Source organism: Bombina bombina, chromosome 2, assembly GCF_027579735.1.
Source record: "Bombina bombina isolate aBomBom1 chromosome 2, aBomBom1.pri, whole genome shotgun sequence".
NCBI classification, from domain to species: domain Eukaryota; kingdom Metazoa; phylum Chordata; class Amphibia; order Anura; family Bombinatoridae; genus Bombina; species Bombina bombina.
The window spans coordinates 595,274,686-595,292,537 of record NC_069500.1 but is presented as its reverse complement, the minus strand read 5'-3'; the positions used below and the strand labels follow the sequence as shown (position 1 = coordinate 595,292,537).

Sequence of the window (17,852 nt, the reverse complement as noted above, 5' to 3'; positions counted from 1 at the left end):
ATAGTTCTTAACTATTTAATAGCTATTGTACCTGGTTAAAATAAATACAAAGTTGCCTGTAAAATAAATATTAATCCTAAAATAGCTATAATATAATTATAATTTATATTGTAGCTATATTAGGGTTTATTTTACAGGTAAGTATTTAGCTTTAAATAGGAATAATTTATTTAATAAGAGTTAATTAATTTCGTTAGATGTAAATTATATTTAACTTAGGGGGGTGTTAGTGTTAGGGTTAGACTTAGCTTTAGGGGTTAATCCATTTATTATAGTAGCGATGAGCTCCGGTCGTCAGATTAGGGGTTAATAATTGAAGTTAGGTGTCGGCGATGTTAGGGAGGGCAGATTAGGGGTTAATACTATTTATTATAGGGTTAGTGAGGTGGATTAGGGGTTAATAACTTTATTATAGTAGCACTCAGGTCCGCTCGGCAGATTAGGGGTTAATAAGTGTAGGCAGGTGTCGGCGACGTTGAGGGGGGCAGATTAGGGGTTAATAAATATAATATAGGGGTCGGCGGTGTTAGGGGCAGCAGATTAGGGGTACATAGGGATAACGTAGGTTGCGGCGGTGTACGGAGCGGAAGATTAGGGGTTAAAAATAATATGCAGGGGTCAGCGATAGCGGGGGCGGCAGATTAGGGGTTAATAAGTGTAAGGTTGGGGGTGTTTAGACTCGGGGTACATGTTAGAGTGTTAGGTGCAGACGTAGGAAGTGTTTCCCCATAGGAAACAATGGGGCTGCGTTAGGAGCTGAACGCTGCTTTTTTGCAGGTGTTAGGTTTTTTTACAGCTCAAACAGCCCCATTGTTTCCTATGGGAGAATCATGCACGAGCACGTTTTTGAGGCTGGCCGCGTCCGTAAGCAACTTTGGTATCGAGAGTTGCATTTGCGGTAAAAATGCTCTACGCTCCTTTTTTGGAGCCTAACGCAGCATTTTTTTGAACTCTCGATACCAGAATTAATTTTATGCTGCGGCCAGAAAAAAGCCCGCGGAGCGTTAACAGCCCATCTACCGCCAAACTCCAAATCTAGGCCTATGATAGATATTCACCCTTTACTGGGAATGTGTAGATTTGTCTATACATTTTTATTTATACCACAAAGCTCAGCTTTGAGCTATTTGCTTTATGTATTTTTGGTTAAGGTGTAAATTGAATGTTTTTTTTTGTTTTTGTTTTTTTTATTATTAACACTTATATGTTGGTTTCAGGTTTGTTTGATTATGCAATGTTCTAAGTTTTTGGAACACAATATTAAGATAGATATGTATCTTTCACAGGGAATCTATAGATTTGTTTTTACATTTTCACTTATATCACAAAGCCCAGTATTGTGCCACTTGTTCTATTTAGTTATGGTTAATGGTTCACAGTGAATGTTTTTATAGCACTTAGAAGTCAACCTGTGGTCAATCCAACTGTATAGTGTTTTGAAGGTTCCATTTTTTAGATTATAGACAAATAAATTCATATTCTATGTTTAGGTCTTCTCATCGGAGTAGAAGATACAGATAACCTGAGGTTTAATTATTAGAAGACATTAGCTCTAGCACTGGGCCTAAAACATTTGAGTATTATGTTCTTAGATTCTACAGTCTAAATGTATCTCTGTTTATTTTTATTTTACCTTCTAATAATAAGGTTTAAAGTCACTTCCCTTATATATACCAGGATATTATTAGTTATATCACAAAGCTCAGCTTTGAGCTATTTGCTCTATTTTTCGGTTAAGGTGTAAATTGAATGTTTTTATAGCACTTATATGTGGGTCTTAGGTTTGTTTGATTATGCAATGTTTTAAGTTTTTGTAACTTATTATTAAGATAGATATTCACCTCTCACAGGGAATCTATAGATTTGCCTTTATACTTTCACTTATATCACAAAGCTCAGTATTATGCCACTCGCTCTACTTAGTTATGGCTAATGGTTCACAGTGAATGTTTTTATAGCACTTAGAAGTCAACCTTGGGTCAATTTGACTATGTAGTGTTTTAAATGTTTCATTTGTTAGACTGTAGACAAATAGATTTATATTCTATGTTTAGGTCTCCTCACTGGAGTAGAAAGGTACATAACACCTGAGGTTCAATTGTTGGAAGACATTAGCTCTAGCACTGAGTCCAAAACACTTGAGTATTATGTTCTTAGATTTTATAGTCCAAATGTATTTCTGTTTATCCTCTTCCTTTTTTTTTTTTTTTTTTTTTTTTTTTATATCTAGTCCAGTGACAACCGTAAAATCATACTCTCTTTAAAGGTCAAGCTCTACCTTAGGTTAATAAATTGCCACTAAATACACCATTGTCCTAGCACTCATGTTTTTTAATACAAAATGCTATTCATTGGATACTGACTTTCCACATAGATTTAGTACAGACACATAGGTTATATAAGTAAGCATATGACTACACCTAGGATATTTCCATTGGTTTCCCAAGATATTTTGTTAGATTTAAAATAACCCCTTTCCCCGAACCCTTCCCCCCTTCCTTTCTTCCCCAATGGATTTCACCTATTTATCATTTAAGGGAGGGCATTGGTTCTCCTCCTTTTAGATACACTTAATATATTGGTTAAGAATACACATAAATTCATATTTGTTTTCAACCAACTGTCTGCACAATATTTGCCAACTCAATTTGAGGCCTATATCTTTTATACCATCTGGCCTCACCAACTTCCTCCCCCTCAATAATACTTAAGTTTACGGATGTAAACTTGTGGATCAATTAGAATCCCTATGTTTCTTAAGAATATTGCTACTCTCTGGCACATCTGAATTCCCAAAATATATATATTATATTCCTTACATTTTTAACTTTCCTCTTATATGTTCTTCCTATTTTAGCTTCTTTTTTTTTTTTTTTCTCTCTCTCTCCTTACTCTTCTCCTTTTCCCCCTTATCCTTTCCCCATTTTCCACAATGGAGACTTCCATACGATTCCTTACTCTAAATGCTAAGGGCCTAAACTCGCCTGATAAACGCAGTATGTTAACAACATACTGCAAAAAATTAAAGGGACAAGTTTTATTTATCCAGGAAACTCACTGGATAAAAGACAAACCTCAAACATATAGATCGACTCTATACCCAAGCCTGATTACGGCTTCTTATTCTGATAAGACAAGAGGAGTTTCAATACTCCTACATAAAGACCTTCAGTTTGAACAAATATACTTAGATAGAGACCCCGGTGGCAGATTCATTATTTGTGTGTGCAAACTTAATGGCACCCTTTTTACCTTAGTTAACTTATATGCCCCAAACCAACAACAGTTAAATTTTTTATCAAAAGTCCTTAAACTTGCAAAATCGGTGAGACAAGGTCATATCGTAATTGGAGGAGATTTTAATGTTATCTGGGACCCTAAATTAGATAAAAAACTTGTAAGGGGCAAATCTATTGACCCTTATACCAGCTCTATAGCAAGTAAATTTAGGTCCCTATCCGCTAGACATGAATTATATGATGTCTGGCGATCATGCCACCCTGAGGACAAAGATTTTACTTTTTTTTCCAACCCGCACAAATCCTATTCTAGACTGGATTATTTTCTAGTTGACTCTTGGCTTCTCAATGAGGTCACAAATTCACGAATACATATTTGTACATGGTCAGACCACGATGCGGTCTCTTTTGACATTTTTCCATCAGGGGCTCACAAGGGGGGATATTCGTGGAGGTTCCCAAATTTTCTCTGGGAAGAACCAGGATTTAAAGACTCACTTATAAAAGCGATCAACGGCTATAAACAGTTTAATACACCAGGTCAAACTTCCTTCCAAATCTTATGGGGGGCATTCAAGGCATACATAAGGGGGGTCTGCATCTCTGAATCAGCTAGAGTTCGGAAAAACAGAGGAGGTCCTTTGGGCCAGCTGGTCATGAAATTGAGGGACATGGAAAAAATCAACAAAGATAATCCTACTAGCTTAATTTCTGATGAAATTAGCGCCCTCAAAAGACAAATCCTCCAATTAGAGCACGATAGAATTAAAGCCAATCTGGCAAAATTTAAGCAAGTAATGTATCATAAAGGCAATAAGGCAAATGAGCTTTTAGCTCGAAAACTTAATGCTAGAACTGCCCACTCTAGGGTTCAAGCTCTAGAGATTAACGGCTCTAAAGTTTTAGCTCCCGAAGATATCGGAAATGCTTTCGCCGATTATTACTATCAACTCTATAATCTTACGGAAGCAGAAAACCTTGATACTCCCTCTATAGATAAGATACAGGAGTTTTTAGACCCCCTTGAGCTTCCTGTACTCACAGAAGAGGCAAGGAACTCACTTCTACATCCGTTCTCTATTAAAGAAATTTGCAATGTTATTACCCAACTTAAACCGAATAAATCTCCAGGACCCGACGGTTTCACGGGCTCTTTCTATAAAATGTTTAAACAACATCTATCATCCCTCCTCTGCCCCTTCTTCAATGAGGTAGGAAGTTTTTCAAGAGAGTTCTTGGAAGCATCTATTATTGCAATTCCTAAACCAGAAAAGGATCCTCTCTACTGTGCCAATTATAGACCTATTTCTCTGATAAATTTAGACGTCAAGATGTATTCTAAGCTCTTAGCTAATAGGATTGTTCATTTACTACCGGATATCATACAAATAGACCAAGTTGGCTTCACATCTGGCAGGCAAGGTCCTGACAATACTCGTAAACTTTTACAGGTGTTCTCTGAGTCAGCCTGCCGGGGGGTTCCCATCGTGGCCCTGTCTTTAGATGCGGAAAAGGCATTTGACAGGGTCCGATGGGATTATATCTGGCAGGTACTTAAATCTTTTGGTTTTCCTCCCCAATTCATTGGCATGGTTCAGGCATTATATACAGCACCATTTGTGACGGTCAGAGGCGTGGGTTTTAGATCTAGAGCCTTTCCCATAACCAACGGGACTAGGCAGGGCTGCCCCCTTTCACCTCTGATCTTTGCTATGGTTATGGAACCTCTAGCCCAAAAGATCAGGCACTCTCAAGGCATAGAGGGAGTTAAGATAGGCGAGCGAATAGAGAAAATTGCCCTCTTCGCTGATGACTTGACCATTTTGTTAACTAACCCGAGCTCTTCAATTCCAGAAGTTTTCAGGACCCTAGAATCCTATGGGGTTCTCAGTCTCTATAAAGTAAACATTCTCAAAACGGAAGCTCTAGCAATTAATCTTGATCCTGGGCTCCTCGCCACACTTAAGACCCGTTTCTCTTTCACCTGGCACATAGATCTTATTAAACATCTGGGTATATTTTTAGGCCCTGATATAAATAAGGTCATCAAATACAATTTTGAGCCATTGATTGTAGAAATTAAAAGTCTTCTACAGAGATGGGACTATAGAGAAATTTCCTGGATGGGGCGTATCTCCACTCTTAAAATGGCTATTCTTCCAAAAATTCTGTACTTATTCAGATGCATACCCTATACGATACCAAAAATTTATTTATCTCAGATTCAGTCTATGTTCATTAACTATGTCTGGAGAGGAAAGATTCCGAGGGTGGCGAGCCGTATTCTTCAACTACCGATAAACAAAGGAGGCATAGCTTTCCCCAATATATACTTATACCACGACGCAGCCAGATTAACCCACATTGTGGCCTGGAGCAATGAGAAAGAGAAACCGGCGTGGTTTTTGCTTGAGACTGAGGTCATCCCTAGAAAACTCCTTTTAAAAGATCTAATATGGATCCCTAAGCATAGGCTCCTGGATGTAGCGCTCACGAATAAAATTATCTTAGACAATTGCCGGACATGGCATAGACTTAGACATCATCAAGGACTGGCACCTCATCCTTCACCTATTCATAGTCTCCAGGGACTGATGATGGGCCTCTCAGATATGCATAGACAGGATTGGCTATCATGGAATTTTGTCTGTGTTGGAGACCTCTACACCCAGAAGAAGCTATCAACAACTAAACAAATAGCCGCGCAGGTAAAAGAGGCTCCGAGATGGTTAATGTTCGAAAGCTATAGATTGATAGAATACTGCCAGGCTTGGGGTTTCCCCAAGGCACAGCTGAGAGAAAGTACTACTTGGGAGAAACGATGGCAAGCAGGGACTAAGCCTATAATACCACTTACAAATCATCATCTGCTACTCCTTAGCGACTATAGCGAAACCATACCCTGGCAGATTAAGGCGTGGGGACGTGAAATAGAAATCCAAATTACCCCGATGGAAGTGGAACACGCGACAACGATTACTAAATCAGCTATACATTGCATAACTTTTCTTGAAATCTACTTCAAGGTTCTCTTAAAGTGGTATTTAACCCCTCACAAGTTGTCAAAGATATACCCCACAGCCTCCCCGCAATGCTGGAGGGAATGTGGCCAACAGGGCACAGATTTACACATCTGGTGGTCCTGTCCAAAAATTGCCCCTTTGTGGAGAGAGATCTTTCTATTGTTATCTGACTTGGGTATTATATTATCTAAATCCCCAGCATTAGCCCTTCTGCACATCGGGCTCAGGGAAGTACAAAAACCCCAACAAATCCTTGGAGTTGCAATTCTTATTGCAACCAAGATGTGTATAGCCAGGTCATGGAAAAAACCTGAAGCTCCAACTTTAGCGCAGATCACTCAACTTATAGACTATTTAGCGTCAATGGAGAGAGGTTTTTACAACACAACTGACCGCATCGATAAGTATTGGACGATCTGGAGTAGGTGGGTTCCTAAATCTCCTTAGAAGCCCAATGCATATTAATGTTCTCTTGGTCCCATTGTGGATTCATTATCCCCTTGAAAATTCCCTCTATCTTTCTTTCCCCTCCATTTTTCCCTTCCCCATCCCTTCCCCCTTTTCCCTTTTCCCTTTTTTTTTTTTTTTTTTTTTTTTTTTCCTTTTCTGTGGTTAATTTGAACTTGATGTCCCTACTTAGTAACTTTGTTAGGGACTATCCGTTTCCATATTAGGATTTAACGATAGATGAGAAAATGGGAACAGACATGGTCTAAAAACTCCTGTGATGCCCTATAAGTAATAAATTTAATAAACTAAACTCTATTTTTGAGCATATACTAAAGGATATTACTTTACCTTTGGAGATATTTCTCCTCAATCCAGATGTAAGAACAAGAGTAATTTATTAGTTGGCAATTATTCTTATGTTAAAATTCTGTGCCAGGCTGTATTATGAATATTTTTGTATTTTATATCTAAAAAATTGTTCAAAGTCTGTTTTTTATGCTGATTGTTCTATTGGTATCTTTTTTTTGTACTGATTTATGCTTAATAAAGCTTTAAAAAAAAAAAATCTACTATTAATAACTAAATAATTCCTATTTAAAACTAAATACTTACCTGTAAAATAAACCCTAAGCTAGCTACAATATAACTAATAGTTACATTGTAGCTATCTTAGGTTTTATTTTTATTTCACAGCTAAGTTTGCATTTATTTTTACTAGATAGACTAGTTAGTAAATAGTTATTAACTATTTACTAGTTAGTTAAAATAAATAAAAATTGACCTGTAAAATAAAACCTAACCTGAGTTACACTAACACCTAACATTACAATACAATTAAATAAATTAAATTAAAAAATACATTTATCTAAAATAAAAAATAATAAACACTAAATTACAAAAAATAAAAAAAGAAATTATCAAAAATAAAAATGAATTACTCCTAATCTAATAGCCCTATCAAAATAAAAAAGCCCCCCCAAAATAAAAAAACCCTAGCCTACACTAAACTGCCAATAGCCCTTAAAAGGGCCTTTTGCGGGGCATTACCCCAAAGAAATCAGCTCTTTTACCTGTAAAAAAAAAATACAAACAACCCCCCAACAGTAAAACCCACCACCCACACAACAAACCCCCAAATAAAATCCTATCTAAATAAACCTAAGCTCCCCATTGCCCTGAAAAGGGCATTTGGATGGAAATTGCCCTTAAAAGGGCATTTAGCTCTTTTACATTGCCCAAACCCTAAGCTAAAAATAAAACCCACCCAATAAATCCTTAATAAAACCTAACACTAACCCCGAAGATCCACTTACAGTTTTGGAAGACCGGATATCCATCCTCATCCAGCCGGAAGAAGTCTTCATCCAAGCTGCAAGAAGTCCTCAACGAAGCTGGGAGAAGTCTTCATCCAAGTGACAAGAAGTTGGCCTCCAGGCGGGCAGAAGTCTTCATCCAGATGGCATCTTCTATCTTCATCCTTCCAACGTGGAGCGGCTCCATCTTCAAGACATCCAGCACAGAGCATCCTCTTCATACGGTCCCAGACGTACACTGAAGGTTCCCTTTAAAGGACGTCATCCAAGATGGCATCCCTTGAATTCCGATTGGCTGATAGAATTCTATTAGCCAATCGGAATTAAAAGGTAAAAAATCCTATTGGCTGATGCAATCAGCCAATAGGATTGAGCTTCAATCCTATTGGCTGATCCAATCAACCAATAGGATTGAGCTTGCATTCTATTTGCTGATTGGAACAGCTAATAAAATGCGAGCTCAATCCCATAGGCTGATTGGGTCAGCCAATAGGATTGAAGCTCAATCCTATTGGCTGATTGCATCAGCCAATATGATTTTTTACCATTTAATTCCGATTGGCTGAAAGAATTCTATCAGCTAATCGGAATTCAAGGGATGCCATCTTGGATGACGTCCTTTAAAGGGAACCTTCAGTGTATGACTGGGACCGTATGAAGAGGATGCTCTGCGCTGGATGTCTTGAAGATGGAGCCGCTCCGCGTCGGAAGGATGAAGATTGAAGATGCCGTCTGGATGAAGACTTCTGCCCGCCTAGAGGACGACTTCTTGCCGCTTGGATGAAGACGTCTCCCGGCTTCATTGAGGACTTCTTGCCGCTTGGATGAAGACTTCTCCCGGCTGGATGAGGATGGATGTCTGGTCTTCCAAAACTGTAAGTGGATCTTCGGGGGTTAGTGTTAGGTTTTATTAAGGGTTGAATGCCCTTTTAAGGGCAATGCCCATCCATATGTCCTTTTCAGGGCAATGGGAAGCTTAGGTTTTTTAGGTAGGTTTTTATTTGTGGGGGTTGGTTGTGTGGGTGGTGGGTTTTACTGTTGGGGGTTGTTTTTTTTTTTATTTGCCATGTAAAAGAGCTGATTTCTTTGGAACAATTTCTGCATATTCTACCGACTACCAGTGCATCCTTGAATCCCTTTCTTGCTACATTCTTTGGGACAATGCCCCGCAAAAGGTCCTTATAAGGGCTATTAACAGTTTAATTTAGGCTAGGGGTTTTATTATTTTGGGGGGGCTTTTTTATTTTGATAGGGCTATTAGATTAGGTGTAATTAGTTTAAATATTTGATAATTTCTTTTTTATTTTGTGTAACTTAGTGGGGGGGGTTTGTAATTTAGTTAATTGTATTTCATGAATGTAATTTATTTAATTTTAGTGTAATGTTATGTTTACTGTAAGACAGGTTAGGTTTTATTTCACAGGTAAATTTGTATTTATTTTTACTAGGTAGTTAGTAAATAGTTAATAACTATTTACTAACTAATCAACCTAGTTAAAATAAATACAAACTTACCTGTGAAATAAAAATAAAACCTAAGATAGCTACAATATAACTATTAGTTATATTGTAGCTAGCTTAGGTTTTATTTTACAGGTAAGTATTTATTTATTTTTAAATAGGAATAATTTAGGTATTAATTTTAATTTTTATTTGGAATTATTTAAATTATGTTAAAGTTAGTGGGTGTTAGGGTTATGGGTTACGTTAGGGTTAGGGTTAGACTTAGGGTTAGGTTTAGGGGTTAATAACTTTAGTATAGTGGCAGCGACATTGGGGGCAGCAGATTAGGGGTTAATAACAGTAATGTAGGTTGCGGCGATGTTAGGGACAGCAGATTAGGGTTTAATAAGTGTATGTAGGTGGCGACGACATTGGGGGCAGCAGATTAGGGGTTAATAATATTTAACTAGTGTTGGTGATGCAGGACTGCAGCGGTTAATATGTTTATTATAGTGGCGGAGATGTCTGGAGCGGCAGATTAGGGGTTAATAATTTTATTTTTTTGTTTGCGATAATAGGTAGTTTATGGGTGTTTAGTGTACTTTGTAACACTTTAGTTATGGGTTTTATGCTACAGCTTTGTAGCGTAAAACTCATAACTACTGACTTTCAGGTGGCGGTACAGATCTTGTAGTTATAGGCTGTACTGCTCACTTTTTGGCCGGACAGGCAAACTCGTAATACCAGCACTATGGAAGTCCCATTGTAAAAGGACTTTTTGAAAGGTGCGGTAGTTACGTTGCGTGACGGATAACAAGGTGTGCGGTGCACATATACCTGCAAGACTCGTCATAGCAGCCATAGTGAAAAATCAGCGTTATGAGCCATAACGCAAAACTCGTAATCTAGCTGATTGTTATTTAATCAGGCACAAACCATTTATAAGTTTACTTCTGGTGGTGTTAGCACTTCATTTTGTAAATGTAAAACTTGTTTTGGTTTTTGACTTGATGTGGTTTTGAATACTTACATCATTATTACAGAATATAGCTCTAGCTAGCACTTATTGATCCACCCTCATATAATTTATGTAATTAGCACAAGTTCTTTATCCATTATGGTGTGGTGTTTTGTTACATAGTTCTTAAAACATTTTCTAAAATACTTGTTTTCTGTTTTTCCCTAGCCATCATATGCCGAATTTGACATTAGTGGAAATGTACTTGGTCTCATTTTCAATCAAGGCATGATCTGGTGAGAATATAATATGAAGGACATGTTCACTTGAGTTAGTGCAATGGGTTCTGGGCATATTGTGCACAAGTTTGTCCCTCAAGTCTGTAACCATGTGACTACTGGAATATTTGCATTTGGGGGAAACTTAACCTGCATGCATTGACTGTAAATGCAAATAAACCAAATAAAGCAGTAAAAAGCCCTCTACATTTATAACGAAAAGTTTTAAGTTATTAGTCATAGATATTGTTGTGAACTGTTGTATGGTAATTTGATAAGATATCAAATTGTCTTCTTTAGGAGAGACATTACTGCTCACCGACATTGCTCGGACACGCCCCTATTCTTTAAATATCTCAACTTTCAGTCAATGTTTTTATTATTAGGGCCCCAGTGAGAGAGGTTGGGAATTTATACCATTTTCTATAGTTAAAGGGACATGAAACCCAATTTTTTTCTTTCACGATTTAAAAAGAGCATACAATTATAATCAACTTTCTAATTTACTTCTATTATCTATTTTGCTTCATTCTCTTGATATTCTTTGCTGAAAAGCATATCTAGATATGCTTAGTAGCTGCTGATTGGTAGCTGCACATAGATGCCTCCTGTAATTGGTTCACTGTGTGCATTGCTATTTCTTCATTAAAGTGTATCTAAAGAATGAAGCAAATTAGGTAATAGAAGTAAATTGGAATGTTGTTTAAAATTGTATTCTCTACCTTAATCATGAAAGAAAATGTTTGGGTATAGTGTCCCTTTAACATGACTTCATGGGCTAGTGCACAAATGGTTGTGTTGACATCATGTTAATTTGTAGAAAAAAGAAGTGTTCCCCATTACCCTTTGTTCTATAAATCTACCTTATGCTACAAATATTTTTCTTCTTTCTTATAGGATGGGATCCTTTTATGCTCCTGGCTTGATTGGTGTGAATGTATTCCGTCTTCTGACATCAATGTATTTACAGTGCTGGGCAGTAATGAGCAGCAATGTCCCACAGGAACGTGTTTTTAAGGCATCAAAATCAAATAATTTTTACATGGCACTTTTATTACTTGTTTTATTCATGAGTGTGCTTCCTGTTGTATACACCATAATGTCTCTTCCCCCTTCCTTTGACTGTGGGCCTTTCAGGTAATTGAACATATTGTAAGTATCAGTATGTACTTAGGTATAGTTGTAGATGTATTTATAAGATGGACATCAGCTATTTGCATAACTATAATGAAAAACATTTATCAAATAACAAATTGAAAATAATATTTTACTTTTTATTCCCTTATATTACAATATTTAAATATACCATTTGTACTTGTATTTCTATATCTGAATGTACCTCAGCCAATTTTATAGGGTGCTACTGTGGCATAAAATAGCCATTTTATTTAAAGCTAGCTTTTAATTTTACTTTTTTTTAACACAGATTGGAAAAATGCAAAAAAAAAATCATCATAACATTTATAAACTTTATGAACCAATTTTCTTTTGGTGTTTGTGTTTTCTTTACACTGTTGGAAGTTGTTTTAGTACAAGAGTAGATTAGGATTTTAATCAGAGCTAAATCTGATTAAAAATAAGGCATTGATTTAGATCATTCCTTTTTTAGTCTCAGGTGGAATATTTAACTAAGATGATTCTTCAGGCTCTCCAATTTCACCGGCCACAAAAACTTCTCCAGCATCAACAGCTTTTACTTTATTCTAAGCAGGTGATTTATTAAAGAATGGAAAGATGAGTGAGCTTTAGTGAATAAACTTCCCAGAATAATATAGGCTGGTAAAAACCATAAAGATGGAGAGGCTTCTTTGTGAAGTTGACAGGGATTGAGATTTGCTCTCAACTCCACTTGGTGCCTCTTACTACTGGGGTGGAGAATTCAACCTGTATTAGAGAAATATAGATATGTTTTTTTTTTTTGGTTTTTTTTTTTACTATATTTATATGTGTGCAGAAAACTTCAGAGATATGATCTAATATATTTGTACTCCACTTGTAATCTAGGCTTAAAAGTTCATTTTTCAGCCTTAAATGATAGTGTGCTGCAAAATAGTTTTTACCTTAAAGTGTTTCCAATGACTTATACCAGCTGCAGATTATAAAATGGATGATAAATTGATTGCTTCTTTAGGTTTATGTTTGTACAGGGAGTGCAGAATTATTAGGCAAATGAGTATTTTGACCACATCATCCTCTTTATGCATGTTGTCTTACTCCAAGCTGTATAGGCTCGAAAGCCTACTACCAATTAAGCATATTAGGTGATGTGCATCTCTGTAATGAGAAGGGGTGTGGTCTAATGACATCAACACCCTATATCAGGTGTGCATAATTATTAGGCAACTTCCTTTCCTTTGGCAAAATGGGTCAAAAGAAGGACTTGACAGGCTCAGAAAAGTCAAAAATAGTGAGATATCTTGCAGAGGGATGCAGCACTCTTAAAATTGCAAAGCTTCTGAAGCGTGATCATCGAACAATCAAGCGTTTCATTCAAAATAGTCAACAGGGTCGCAAGAAGCGTGTGGAAAAACCAAGGCGCAAAATAACTGCCCATGAACTGAGAAAAGTCAAGCGTGCAGCTGCCAAGATGCCACTTGCCACCAGTTTGGCCATATTTCAGAGCTGCAACATCACTGGAGTGCCCAAAAGCACATGGTGTGCAATACTCAGAGACATGGCCAAGGTAAGAAAGGCTGAAAGACGACCACCACTGAACAAGACACACAAGCTGAAACGTCAAGACTGGGCCAAGAAATATCTCAAGACTGATTTTTCTAAGGTTTTATGGACTGATGAAATGAGAGTGAGTCTTGATGGGCCAGATGGATGGGCCCGTGGCTGGATTGGTAAAGGGCAGAGAGCTCCAGTCCGACTCAGACGCCAGCAAGGTGGAGGTGGAGTACTGGTTTGGGCTGGTATCATCAAAGATGAGCTTGTGGGGCCTTTTCGGGTTGAGGATGGAGTCAAGCTCAACTCCCAGTCCTACTGCCAGTTTCTGGAAGACACCTTCTTCAAGCAGTGGTACAGGAAGAAGTCTGCATCCTTCAAGAAAAACATGATTTTCATGCAGGACAATGCTCCATCACACGCGTCCAAGTACTCCACAGCGTGGCTGGCAAGAAAGGGTATAAAAGAAGAAAATCTAATGACATGGCCTCCTTGTTCACCTGATCTGAACCCCATTGAGAACCTGTGGTCCATCATCAAATGTGAAATTTACAAGGAGGGAAAACAGTACACCTCTCTGAACAGTGTCTGGGAGGCTGTGGTTGCTGCTGCACGCAATGTTGATGGTGAACAGATCAAAACACTGACAGAATCCATGGTTGGCAGGCTTTTGAGTGTCCTTGCAAAGAAAGGTGGCTATATTGGTCACTGATTTGTTTTTGTTTTGTTTTTGAATGTCATAAATGTATATTTGTGAATGTTGAGATGTTATATTGGTTTCACTGGTAAAAATAAATAATTGAAATGGGTATATATTTGTTTTTTGTTAAGTTGCCTAATAATTATGCACCGTAATAGTCACCTGCACACACAGATATCCCCCTAAAATAGCTAAAACTAAAAACAAACTAAAAACTACTTCCAAAAATATTCAGCTTTGATATTAATTAGTTTTTTGGGTTCATTGAGAACATGGTTGTTGTTAAATAATAAAATTAATCCTCAAAAATACAACTTGCCTAATAATTCTGCACTCCCTGTATATGGAATAGTTAGTTTTGTTCTTGGAAATTACAACCCGTCAAAATGGGTTTGGCTTGCAGGAAAAAAAGATATCCTTAGTTTATCACTTTCTGTACACACATATGCTTCTTTATATTATCTCTGTAAAACAAAGCCCAATACTTAGAACAATTGAAAATTAACATTTTATTGCGTATCTCTTCTACCTCCCACTGGGAGTTTAATTTCTTCTGCTGGCTATGTTTAAGCAGGTTTTTTTCGACCTATACTTAAAGGGACAGTCTACTCCGGAATTGTTATTGTTTAACAAGATAGATAATCCTTTTATTACCCATTCCCCAGTTTTACATAACCAGCACAATTATATTAATATACTTTTTACCTCTATGATTACCTTGTATCTAAATCTTCTCAGACTGCCCCTTATTTCAGTTCTTTTGACAAACTTGCATTTTAGCCAATCAATGCTGACATTGAGGCCCATTTATCAAGCTCCGTATGGAGCTTGTGGGTTAGTGTTTCTGGCGAGTCTTCAGACTCGCCAGAAACAGCCATTATGAAGCAGCGGTCTAAAGATCGAGTACGATCGGGTTGATTGACACCTCCCTGCTGGCGACCCATTGGCCGCGAGTCTGCAGGGGGCAGCGTTGCACCAGCAGCTCTTGTGAGCTACTGGTGAAATGATGAATACGGAGAGCGTATTGCTCTCCGCATTCAGCGAGGTCTTGCGGACCTGATCCACACTGTTGGATCAGGTCCGCAAGACCTTTGATACATAGGACCCTCAATGTTATCTCTATGGCACACTTGAACGCTAGCACTGTCTAGATGTTAAAAACACTGTCAAAATGCACTGAGATAAGAGGCGTCCTTCAACGGCTTAGAAACTAACATCTGAGCCTACCTAGGTATAACTTTAAACAAATAACACTAAGAAAACAAAGCAAACTTATCAATAAAGGTAAATTGGAAAGCTGTTTAAAATTGCATTCCCTCTCTGAATCATGAAAGTTTAATTTTTACTAGACTGTCCCTTTAATAATAGGTAGGAATAATAGGTATTTCAAACAGCAAAATGGATCTTTGGAAACAAATAAAAGTGGAGAAAAATGTGGGGTAATTTGTCCCTTTAAATTCTCTTTTACAGCTATTTTCTGTACTGCTATTAAAGTGTTTCTCAATATATTGTGAAAATTAGTTCTTCCCTTTTGTTGTCAGTTCTGAAAAATTGGAATTGAATTTTAACGATGGTGCAATCTGTGAGAAAATCATGAAAATATATAAGTAATTAAAAGGAAGAAACATCTTCCATTGTTCAAAAATTTCCCTAATCAAAACATTGTTTTTTTATTTTAGTGGAAAAATTAGAATGTATGAGATTATCCAAGAGACTATTCAGAAAGATTTGCCACCATTTATTAGCAAAGTGTTTGGTTACGCATCAAACCCTGGACTGATTATAGGAGCTGTACTTCTTATGGTGTAAGTAGCTTTATTAAAAAAAAAATCCATAACACAATTGTTATATTATCCAATACCAAATTTTACCTATGTAATACCTAAATGGACGTCAAAATTAAATGTTCAGGATAAGTACATTATTCACATTTTGGCTTCTCGAGGTGATGTGGGACAAACACAATTTTGCAGTATCATTGGAAAGCTGATTTCAAATTCAAATACTGTCTTTTATGTTTTAAAAATGGCTACTGAAAAATAATAAAAATAATATGAATGTTAAATAAAATAAATAAAAAAATGCCTTCAAACACATTAGGCAGTCAGCATCCCCACTGAACTGAAGTTTTGCATATACCATGTTTTTTTCAATTTGGGTGCACAAAATCTCCTCTGAAAAGCTTATGAAAAATCTAAAAAAAAGTATGTTTGATTTAGGTTTTGCATCTTTAGCTACCGTAATCTTTTCTCTTATATTGTCACCGCAAATTACGTCATCTTGGAGTTTTCGATTTCTTGGAGTTTTCGATAGAACAACTGCTTGTATTGCAGTCTAATCTATAATGTCCATTAAGATATTTTTATACATAGTAATATAAGTAGATGAGGTTGAAAAAAGTCAATTGAGTTTAACCTATACAAATCATAAAGGGACAGTATATACCTTAGTCATCTTAAAGATTAAGTTGCAAACAGCCTTCTGCACCCTTTCTATATCATGCAGCAGGAACAGTAAAACAGTTATTTTAAAATGAATATTGTTTCTAGCCACTTTGAAATGGCTGCCAAGTTCAGCCCACTGATGACATTGTGATATGGGCTGCATCTAGGCACTCTGCTGAATAGCATTGACAGTCTGTTGAATTCAACTAGTGAGCCTTTTGTGATTGGATGCCATATGCAGCCCAGATCATAATCTGATTTCTAATTCCAATTCTGTTTTTGGATGTTTTAAAAATGGCTACTGAAAAATAAGGAAAATAATATGAATGATTAAGAAAATAAATAAAAAAAAATGCCTTTAAACACATTAGGCAGTTAGCATCCCCACTGAACTGAAGTTTTGCATATACCATGTTTTTTTCCATTTGGGTGCACAAAATCTCCTCTGAAAAGCTTATGAAAAATCTACAAAAAAGCATGTTTGATTTAGGTTTTGCATCTTTAACTAATCTTTTCTCTTATATTGTATTTGTAATTTGGGTGGATTGACTAATTCAAATACAAGTGCTTGTAATGAATTAAAAATCAAAAAAACACGGGGGGCGGAGCCAGCAGCCGAAGCAGCAAGACGTGTTCTAACAGAGCTCCTGCTGCTAGATTGAATAAATTACCATATTAAGTTCGATAAGGAGCCTTATATCATACTATCTCTCTTGATTGTGTAATAGTATTCTGGGCAAACGTTATGACTCACAGGAAAAGGATATTTGACACTGCAACAGCTCAATTAACTTTTTGGCCTGAAGGGATAAGCCGCCATCTTTGGAGACATACATGCACTATAGCTACTATTGGTGGTATCTCTTTGTATTTTCTACCACACACGCATCGCTAATATTGCCGATTATGGGGAAAATGTCATAAGCAGATGGTCCACTGCCTGAAAGCTGACATGGTCCAGACTCATCAGCCCAATCTAACGCTGAAGTAACCCACTCTGCTCCAAAGATAGACAGCCAAGGGTACTCGATGGAATACTAACTACCTGGCTAAACTTCTTCTCCTAGGACAATAAATATCACACATCAAAAATCGGATCGCCACCTATCAATATCCTCCACGGCAGGGTTCTCCAACCTGCATCATTCGATCCCTTTACTGGCCATTTTAGAATAAAGCCTCGAATCTCAGCTGGTCAGACTCACAATGGAGGACTTCAGCTATACAGTGATGACCCTTCTGACTGAGCTTGAGGGAAAAATCACCCAACAATTCAATTGTCTATCTCATCTTATATGGTCATCACCCCCGTGGGACAATGACATTACAACTAAGAG

At 37.1% G+C, this 17,852-nt stretch overlaps 1 protein-coding gene across 1 annotated transcript in view; it reads left to right on the top strand.

Moving 5' to 3' along the window:
- Positions 1–17,852, top strand: part of LOC128647193 (transmembrane channel-like protein 2-A) — a 306,013-nt gene that overhangs the window by 154,200 nt on the left and 133,961 nt on the right. Inside the window, exons 14-16 of the mRNA XM_053699975.1 lie at positions 10,655–10,722; positions 11,602–11,841; positions 15,751–15,876. Of these exons, the coding sequence (XP_053555950.1) occupies positions 10,655–10,722; positions 11,602–11,841; positions 15,751–15,876 (434 nt within the window). The remainder of the gene's footprint in view (positions 1–10,654; positions 10,723–11,601; positions 11,842–15,750; positions 15,877–17,852) is intronic.